Source organism: Henckelia pumila, chromosome 3 (assembly GCF_033568475.1).
Source record: "Henckelia pumila isolate YLH828 chromosome 3, ASM3356847v2, whole genome shotgun sequence".
Taxonomy (NCBI): domain Eukaryota; kingdom Viridiplantae; phylum Streptophyta; class Magnoliopsida; order Lamiales; family Gesneriaceae; genus Henckelia; species Henckelia pumila.
In genome coordinates this window covers 166,721,957-166,732,334 of record NC_133122.1, presented here as the reverse complement: position 1 = coordinate 166,732,334, position 10,378 = coordinate 166,721,957, and the positions used below count along the sequence as shown (strand labels likewise).

Genomic DNA, 10,378 nt, shown 5'->3' with positions numbered 1-10,378 from the left:
AGAGTTCAATCAATTTATTATATATTATTTCATAAGGAATAAAGATTATTTTTAGTAAAGATGCATATATGTATGGGCATATATGTGGTGTTTAAATTTTTATATAAAAAAAAAATCCCTCTCGAGTTTCGGGTCGTTACAGCTTGGTATCAAAGCATGGTCCTTGGACGGTAAGCTAGCCTGCTACGTGGAGCTCAGAAGTCGGATCGCCAGTCTGTAAGGTTAAATGTTTTAAGTATATGCTTATGAATGAGACTCAGTAGTTAAATGTTCATTGAAATTTAATTTATAAGAGGTTTTCTTAAATTAAATACTTAGTTATGCAATACGGTTACGTGAGGTTTTTGGGAATTGCAGTATGGCTCCGAGATGCGTTTTGAGACGGGGTGACCCCATGGATGCTGACCAGAGAGGTGCTGACTAGGGTGGAGACCAGCAGGAACCATCTCCACCACCGCCTCCAGCACCACCAGCTCCGCCACTTACAGTGTTTGAGAGGGCTAGCATGGACATGCTAGCTGGCATCACTAGATTGCTGGAGCATCAGGCCGATCAGCCTAGGAGGACTCGTGAGGAGGACATCACGGAGAGGTTCCGCAAGAAGGATCCCAAGGAGTTCGCAGGGACCACTAATCCGTTAGCTGCTGAGGATTGGATCCGATCGTTAGAGACGATCTTTGCTTACATGGGGTTTAGGATGCTGACCAGGTTCGTTGCGCCATCTATATGCTGAAAGATGACACAGCCCTTTGGTGGGAGGGCGCCGTGATTGGACTGGATGTGGCGGGGATGACTTGGAGGGATTTCAGGACCGTGTTCTTTGAGAACTACTTCATGGAGGACGTTCGAGGCCAGCTGGTCCTCGATTTTCTGACTCTTCGACAGGGAGACCGCTCTGTGGCCGAGTATGTGAAGCAGTTTGAGCGTGGATGCCACTTTGTACCCATGATAGCCGAGGATGAGAGAGAGAGGCTTCGACACTTCACCGACGGCTTGAGGACCAACATCAAGCATGACGTTTTTATGGCCGATGTGGTGACGTATAAGGCAGCGGTGAACAGGGCGTATCGGTCAGAGATAGGGAGGAGAGAGATGCAGGTTGATTATCAGAGGAAGAGACAGTTCCAGCAGTCAGCACGAGAGCAGTCTTCGCAGCAGTCTGCGAAGAGGTCTTACCTTGGGTCATCTGAGGGCCCAAATCCTCCGAGACCGCAGCAGCAGAGGCCGCAGGGTCAGCCCAGACAACAGCAGCGACAGAAGGGGGCAGCCGCCCCTAATGCAGGAGGATTGAATTTTTGCAGACAGTGTCAGAGGCCCCATTCTGGTCAGTGCATGGTGGGTTCGGTCAGGTGCTATTACTGTAAGGAGCCGGGCCACATTTCGAGGAACTGTCCGCAAAAGAAGCAGACGACGGGACGCCTATTTGTGATGCACGCTGAGGAGGTTGATCCGAAACTTCTCTTATCTCGGGTAACTCTCATTTATGATTATTCGCTACTCTTGGGCTGTTTAATTAATGCTTTGCACGAGTAGTTACTCTATTGTTTGTACTTGTGATTTAGAACTGCGTGCTTAAGTTTTTTTGGAATTGTTGAATTTGTGGATTTGCATATTTAGGTTGGATGTTGTTGGTGATTGGGATGAATTGTTATTCTTGGTGGTATAGTCTATATCTGTTTGAGAACATTTCTGCGTGCAGGGAAATTAGTATTAGAGGGGTTGCAACTTTTGCGTTGTTAGATTCTGGAGCGACACACTCTTTTATCTCTCAGTCTTTCATTGTGCGGGTGTGTATTGTACCCGAGATGTCTAGTTAAGGGTACGATATTACCGTGTCTTCTGGTGAAGTTTCTTTTTCTACCAGTGTTATCACTGGTTGGGAGTTGCCGTTTGAGGGGTCTGTGGTTCGAGCTAATTTAGTGGTTTTGCCGATGTAGGGTTTTGATCTTATTTGGGTTGGAGAGAATGTTTTGAGATTTATCTTAGAAATTTGACTGATTAGTATTGAGAAAGTTAGATTTTCTTTCCTTAGGAATCGTTGCGCCTAATTATTCGGTACAAGAGTACTTAATAGAGATGAGTTAGTTTGCTGCAGATATGAAATTTGGGAATTTGGCGATAGTCCTAATTGAGTAATTAAGCATCGCTTGTAGCTTGGTTTTTATTGTGAAGGATAGCAGAAAACCAGTTACTTGAGCTGTTTTATCGATTCTTTCTAGAAATATTGGAATCCTTCTTGTGGTTCATGCATTCCTTGATTCGCATGACACTGGTCATTAAAGGTTCAGTCAATCTGAAATCGATTGATATTTCGATTATGAATTTCAAAAATTCACATTCTTGAAAACTTGAATTCTAAATCTGGACATGGATATTGACTCAGGTGAGTATTTTTATTCTATTTCATTGTGATCTCTATTTTAGTTCGTTGACATCGGATTATGCCATGAGATTATATTTCTTTTTCTTTTCGATGAATGCGTGTGGATTTATTCGTGTGTGAGATCACGCTGACATCCCTGACTTTGACTTGTCTTGATGATGGGTATGACATCAAACTCGTTGACGGGTGATCGATCACCTGAATAGATATTGATTGATTGGCTCTCATCTTTTGTTCATGGAGCCTTGAGTTTGATCTACTCATCTCATCCCTTGTATTTAATTGCAAGAAAGTTGTATTTGTTTAAAGAAAATGTCTTCAAGAATATTGTATTTTGATATTTTTCTGAACCATATCCCTTTGATTTCGATTTGATTATGACCCAGCAAGTTATTGATTGAGCTGTGTTTTATTGAGCGTTTTCTTGACATTATTTTGGCTTGTAACCGATAGCAATTAATAACACCCTTAGATTTTAGTGTTTGGTGGTCACTGGATAGGATTGTGAGTCTGAAGATATCGAGGATGAATTATGGTATTCTGGGTTAGATTTTGAAGCAGATTCGCAGTCGATTCAAATAGTTATGCCTTGATCCGAATGGTTAGGAAAGAGAAATAGAAGATTCTATTTGCAGCTTTGAGAACCATGTATTTGTGAGAGTCGAGCCCATGAAGGGCGTGAAGCATTTCGTTAGAGAGGCACGCTCAGTCCGAGGTTTATCGGTCCATTTGAGATTTTGTAGAGGATTGACACTTTGGCTTATCATGTAGCGCTACCGTCTAGCCTTGCAGCAGTTCACGATGTATTCCATGTCTCGAAACTGCGGAAGTATATCTCCAATCCATCGCATGTGTCAGATTTCGAGCCTCTGCAGTTGGCGTCAGATTTGTCGTTCGAGGAGCGACCGGTGCAGATCTTGGCGCAAGAGGAGCGGAGGTTTAGGACGCGATCTATCTCTAAAGGCAAAATTCAGTGGCTGAATTATCTCGAGGAGGTGGCTAATTGTAAGACGAGACACTCTTTATCCGGAGTTGTTCGGTACTTATCTCAATTTCGAGGACGAAATTTCTGTTAAGGAGGGGAGAGTTGTAACGCCTAGATTTTTTCTTTTTCGCTAAACCGTATGCATAATTAAGGATTTTTATATATTAAATAGAATATAATAATAATAAAATAAATTTAGGGTTCAAATGACTTTTATTGGCATGATTATGTGTTTTAAAATTTAATTTGGATTTTAACCCGAGTATTTTAAGAGTCTAAAAAAATTATTTTAAGGTTTATTTCATCGAAAAATTTAGGTATTATATATATAAATATTTTAGAAGCCCATTTTCAATCTAAAAATGCCATTTTTAGGGCTTTAAGGGCACCTTAAATTTTTGGGCCTTATTATTTCGAAAATTAGCATTTAAATTGTCCAAAATATTTGTTGTGGGCTAAGGATTGTATTCTTTTTTTTTAGCCCAAAGATTGCGCCCAAGATCCATGTTTTGTTTTTTTTTAATAGCCGATAGAGGCCCTATTCAGACATCGTCTTCTTCATCGATTTCTTTTGTGAAACGGGAACCCTTGGCCGTCTCTCTCACCAGCACACACCTCACTCGAAATCTTTGCCAAATTTCAAGATTTTTACGGAATACCGATCGCCTCGTCGCCGCCTTTGTTTCCATTCCTTATCTTTGTATTTAAGGCATGTTCAAATTTCTTCCCCTCACCATTCGAATCGCTATTACGCTTATTTTGGTTGATAAATGAATTGTGTTTGCATTTGTGTGTGGTCTCGGGCATAATTTTAAGGTTATTGCAACGTTTTGTTTTGTTTTGTTTTGTTTTCATTTTATGAATGGACCGATTTCTCTGGTTGTTCTCGGCGGGCTTATGAGCTGCTGCTGCCTTAGCTCGGTGGTTAGATGGAGATCTTAGGGTTCTAGTCAGTTGGATGATGGGTAGAGGGCTGGAAGTGGTGAGGGTGTAGGCTGGCCGATGGTTGTTGGTTGAAGGGATATGCGTGTGTGTGTGCAGATTTCTTGCTCGGCTGTTGTGGGCCTTGGCCGAGCCAGGGGCTGGGTCAGGATGGTTCGGCAGGACCCTGGGATGGCCCTGCCGGCCGGGCTCCGGCCATGGTGGTCGGAGCAGGGGGAACGATACAAGGGAAGGAGTCGAGAGTTTGGAGAAGCCGAGGAGAAGGGAGTGGGGCGGGGTTGTGACTTGGGCTCGGCCCAGGTGGGCTGGTCCGAGTCGGGCCGGGTTTGAGTTAGTGGATCGGGTCATAGCTTAAGTGGGTCTGGGTCTGGGTCAATTAATTCATGGGCCATGAGTTTGGTATGGGTTACTTATTTGGGCTTGTGTTATTTGGGTTGGTGCTGGGCCTAAGAATTTAATTTATTGGGCTTAAATAGTGAATATTTTGGGCTTGAATTAAATTTATTGGGTTAAGGCTTAAGTTAGTATTGGACCAAGTTTCTTGGGCTCGAGTAGATTAGAGTTAATTGGGCCAACTTTGATCTAATTGGGTTAATTTATGAATAATGGGGCTAATTTAAGTGTTTGAGCCTTGGTAAGGGTTAATGGGCCAGATCTAGTTTCATGTCTTAGGTTAAGCAGCAGCAACTCGAACCAGCCATGACAAACTGAATAGTCCGTAAATATATATTTAATAGACGTATATGTAATATTTTGATATGAATATTATTTTTTATAAAAAAAGAATTAAATATATATTTACGGGCAAAATTTTTAAGAAAAACTGATATTTTTTTATTAATGATTCATGCATATATTTTAATGTTAAGTATTTGGCACGTGAAGAAAATAATTTTTGGGAAGTTGACGTGAATTGTGGCAATTATGTTCAGGAGCCTACGGATCCCCGTGTTAATGTTGGGCGAGGTGGCATAAGAGGCGTAGGGAATCCCCGTGGTAAGGTTTGGTGAAACTCGCCGCCACGTACGCTGTTTATAGATTGATCAATCGCTTATGTTTAGAGTCACATTTCACTGATAGGACCCACTCAGTAAAGATTTTATGATATATTGCATGCCATAATTTATGCTATGTATTTAGTTATGTTATGATTATGTTTACGTTTTAGTATGATGCATTCGATTTTATGATTATGCATGCATTAGAACCCTCAGGATATTTTCATATATGATGTATGCTTTAATGTGGTTTTATTTAGTAGTACTCGTTATGTATATTGTAGAGAATGTTGGGCCTTTAGTCTCACTAGATCTAAAATATGCAGGTGAGATTGATTCAGTAGCTGATGATGTGGTCCCGACTGGTGGCGGGGACCTCTGAGCATCTACGTCTAGCTGGCTTGCCCGTGACCATTGCAGTATTTATTTCCGCAATTTTCTGAGATTTGACTGAGGATTGTATTAAACTATTTACATTGCATGTTTGCCACTTTACTACTCATGTTATGATTCGACTATGTTTGGGTAATTTCTTAAACTATGTATTTTTGCATTTTGCGATACCGTATTTCGCGCGCTGTCATTTCTTTTAAATTATTTAGGCGTTTTAAAATTTGCTAGATTTCAATCAATTTGTTATATATTATTTCACAAGGAATAAAGATTATTTTTAGTAAAGATGCATATATGTATGGGCATATATGTGGTGTTTAAATTTTTATATATATAAAAAAATCCCTCTCGAGTTTTGGGTCGTTACATGTATGGTCAAGTTAGGTGATAACTTGGCAGTGGAAACAAGCAAGTGAGTTGGTGGTTTACTAGGATTATACATTCTTGTTATGAAGGAAACTGGTATTGATTCCAAAAATTTCTTAGTGATAGCAATTGCGTACTCGGGTTGAGTAATGGATGAGATCAGGATTTCTGCTTCATGTGAGAGTTGTCCAATGACAAGATATTGAGGATGTCAACAGAACATTTTGACGAAGTGTTCTTGTATTGACGAGTGTTGAAAAAGCTAATGGACATTAGCAAGGGGACATCAGTTGTCTGATCGTGAGATGTGACATTAGCTAGGATCTAGTTTACGAGGTCTAGCAGGTTGTGTCACTAATCTTTCAGCGAGTGATGTGCGATATCTTTGAGGTGAATGAGGTAGTCGATGATCGACTTAGTAGTAAACCAGGTTGCCTTTGGAATCGAAGAATTTCACCATCAGTGCAGACTGTTTGTCAAGGATATTGCGTTTTAGCAATGGACAATGGTCGGGTGCTTGATAAGTAGCTAGTGATGATGGTGTCATCAGAGACTCCGAGGTGAGTTATACCAGGTGCAATGATTGTCGAGTTTCAAGACAGAATAAGAAGCGTTTCCATATGTCTGTGCACTGTGGAATGTCCCAGTCGGGCATATTGGTGGAAGCTTGCCTTAGTCTTGATGAGCGTACAGTGATTGCGAGTATGTATAACTATCAGGAGGATGTCCATCGATTGGAAATCCATGAGGTGAATAACCTATGGTCGAGATGATGTAGATCAGCAGAGGAGTAATGATTTCCATTGGAGTACGCGTGGCTTCGCAGGCCAATGGCTAGGAGATGACTTAGTGTCATTATTGGCGAGCGATGATAGTTTTCATCAGGGCACAGTGCTGAGTTATACTAAAAAACGTGAACTGTGATTTGTACTAGACATGGTGGACTGAATTCCCAGTATTGCTTGGAAAGCTCGTTTGCTTTGATGGAGCATGGGAAGGATGACCAGTCTAGGGAATCGTGTTAAGCAGTTACGTTGGTGTATAGCTTTTTGTCAACTAGATTCTCACAGGGAGAAATTCGGAATTTGTTGTGACAGCACAGTGTTGGGAATGGTGTTTCCTAACTAGAGGTGTTAAGCACCGAGAACTTTTGGAACCATTAGATGGTTAGATTCAATTAGTGATTTGACGGATGCTGTAAACCAGTCAGGTTATGACTTGGTATTCGTCAGTCTAAGATTTCCCTTGGGACGATGATCTCGATCAAGCGGGTATTTGTATCCTTCGTGATCAGGGAGATCGTGGTCAGAATGAAAGATGTATCAGTGTTTTGATACGCTAGTGCCAGAGGAGTTCGACTGTCGACCAGTAGCGTAGTAATCTTCAGCTGGGAGAATGTTAATGTTGTTCAGCATTAATGGAGCTTAAAGGGAATTCGACAAGAGTCTGAGTGCGTCGGAAGCTATTTCGACCAGACACTCGAGCAAGGGTCTTTAATTAGTATGTTCTCGAGGTTCTACCCTAGATTTCGAGGACGAAATCTTTTAAGAAGGGGGGGGGGGGGGAGGCGGAGAATGTAGTGACCCGTATCCAAAATTAGCGAATAATGTGTAATTAATCGTATGTTCATGTTTAGATTAAGTAAAACATGATTAAGGAAATTTCAAATGGGTGAACGGAGTCCAGAAATGGATTCAGGACACTCAAAAATGGTCGGGAAGGTTCCGAGGGTTCGGATGGTTCGGAGGCTCCGAACCGGGTTAGGAGGATCCGAACTCGGATCGGAGGCTCCGAAGATAATGCGTCATTGGTGACATCACTGATGGGACTTCGGGGGATCCGAAGTCAGGATCGGAGGCTCCGAACAGGAACGGAGACTCTGAAGTCAGGAACAAAGGATCTGAACCAGTTCGGAGGATCCGATGTCGAGTTCGGACGGCCCGAACTTCGCCTATAAATAGGGGTCCGAAATTTCATTTTCAACTCGCACCTCTCCTTTTTGTCTCTCAATTCCTTAGCCTTCCAACTCAGATCTAGGGAGATCTAGGCGTCCTTTTGGGATTCCGGAAGTGGCATAGCGATCCAGGCGTCGTAACGGAGCTGTGGCCTAGTTTTGAGGCAAGCGATAGCAAAGGGCTAACGACGGACGCATGTATAGCTTTGGCTTCCTAAAAATATTTAGGAGTATGCAATAGCTTAGTTAAGGATTTTAGAGCTTAATTAATGATGCATGGTTAATTGCATTGTAGAGTTGATGATAGGCTTGGAACCTAGAGAGGGACTGCCAGGACTTCTTGTAGAAAGGTACGTACGTACTGACTGAGATAGCCAGCGGGTTTTGCATGCTTATATGTTGAATTTGTATGTCGTATTATTATGCAGCATGTGCATATCATATTGTGTCTGTCCATCTTTTGAAATGAGCCATGTAGGGCCGCTCAGCCCTGTTCGGACGGTTGATGTAGAGCGCCCCGCGACCGACGGGTTAGCCGGCACTGGCATCTGGAAGACATGGTCTACGTCCGTTAGGAATGAGCAGTGTACGTAGGGTTTGCTCCCCGGGTTGTACCACTCATGTCCTAGGCGCCATTACTGAGCAGTTGTATACAGTTATCCCAGATATGGATACCCTGTCATTTGCATGCACATATTTGTATGTTTTATCTGTGCTTTCGTATTGAGCTTAGAGCTCACGTCCAGTCTTTTCTGTGTATGTGGACACCTCATTCGACGGGGCAGGTGTAGGTGCAGGATTGAGCACCAGGAGCTTGGAGTGGCCAGTGACCAGTGAAGACAGCAGGATTAGTTGTAGGTTTTTTCCTTTTAGGCTTATTTATTTGATTGGGTTGTATAATAGAATTTGTTTAACCAGTTGTATTCTGCCGGTCTGATTTTATTTAAGTCTTCCGCAGCGATTTATTTAATGCATGCTTTATTATCCTCTTAACTCTGATTAGGTAGTGGATCCGGGTAGGGTCGCTACAGAAAATCTATTAGCAGTTTCGGAAGATGGATCCGAAGGACTTTGCTGGCACTACTGATCCGTTCATGGCTGAGGGATGGATATGTTCCCTATAGGTGATCTTTCGCTATATGGAGTTGGGAGATGCAGATCGAGTTTGTTTTGCCTTTGCCACTTTACTTCTAAAGGATGACGTTGCCCTCTAGTGGGAGGGAGTAGAGAAGACAGTGGTTCCGACCACCTTGACTTTGAGTGATTTCAAGAAACTCTTCTTTGAGAATTATTTTAGTGCGGATGTGAGGGCTCAATTGAAGAAGGAGTTTATGAGTCTTCGGCAGGGGGATTTATCGGTGGCCTAGTGTTGTAAAACTGGCGAGTTCCCAGACCAATTACGATTGATACCCGGTGCAGCGGAAGTTTAAAAATTTTTTTATGGAACGATTCCATGGTGTGGGTATCAACCATACATCGATTGAATTACGTGTGTGTAAATTTAAATAACTATTAAATAAATTTTACCTCAAATCTCGCAACGAGATTAATGGACACCAACAGAACAATTCTGCTCTTGTTGTCTCTCCCTGGAACCGATGAACGCCTTCAATCAGGTCCACGAACAGAGGTTTAATCCCTCTGATAGATTGCACTAGAAAATCTATCAGAAGTTTCTGCGAAGAGATTACACGAATCTGATTCGTTATTCCTTACTGCGATTCAAAATCACAGACCGGAATTTTCTCGGGCAGAGGGGAGGGGTCGGCCGAAATCGTTTTTGAGAGAGAGGGTAGGGTTTTCGAAAATTGCTCTCAAAAATAATGACCTGTTGTGTGTAATTTCTGTACTGAAATAACTTATTTATAATGCAGGCCACTAACACCTTAGGGCCCATTAGTCATAAGCTGGGGCCCGACAAGCAAAGCCCGCTCGTTCAGAAATTAATATAAAATTCATCGTGACTTCGATTGATGAAACGATTTCACCAATGTGCACAGAAACCATTTCTGCACGTTTTAAAGTCAAAATAAATTTTCCTGAATCCGAATTCAGTGGTTTCCAAAAATGTCCATCCCTATGTCATTTTAGGAAATCCTACTCCCTTACTCTTATTTAAGAAGTCCAACTCCTTAGTTCATTAAATTTAACTCTTTAAATTTAACTATCTCAACGGGGATTAAAACTCCATTACACTGTGTGACCCTCAATGGTTCAGGGATACAGCTAGCCGTGGGCTCACAACTCCTTGTGACTCGGAACAACACTTTCCGACTTGCCCAACGAATCATGGTAAAGCGCCTAGCAACATCGCCCCATGATTCCCTAGGTATCACTGATAGTGCCTACAAGAACCA

General features: G+C 42.1%; 1 protein-coding gene across 3 annotated transcripts; it reads left to right on the top strand.

The window, feature by feature from the left end:
- The first annotated feature begins 567 nt into the window (after positions 1–567).
- Positions 568–5,882, top strand: LOC140893505 (uncharacterized). 3 transcript variants are annotated; one of them, XR_012153168.1, is made up of 3 exons: positions 3,937–4,077; positions 5,243–5,306; positions 5,635–5,882. XR_012153168.1 is itself a non-coding variant. In XM_073302585.1 (2 exons), exons 1-2 carry the CDS (start codon positions 727–729, stop codon positions 5,650–5,652), a joined length of 735 nt encoding a protein of 244 aa, XP_073158686.1. In that variant the 5' UTR covers positions 568–726; the 3' UTR covers positions 5,653–5,882. The 3 variants fall into 3 exon arrangements, 2 of the variants coding, with proteins under 2 accessions (XP_073158686.1, XP_073158685.1); XM_073302585.1 differs by lacking the exons at positions 3,937–4,077; positions 5,243–5,306 and adding an exon at positions 568–1,443; XM_073302584.1 differs by lacking the exons at positions 3,937–4,077; positions 5,243–5,306 and adding an exon at positions 568–1,470.
- The last annotated feature ends 4,496 nt before the right edge of the window (positions 5,883–10,378 follow it).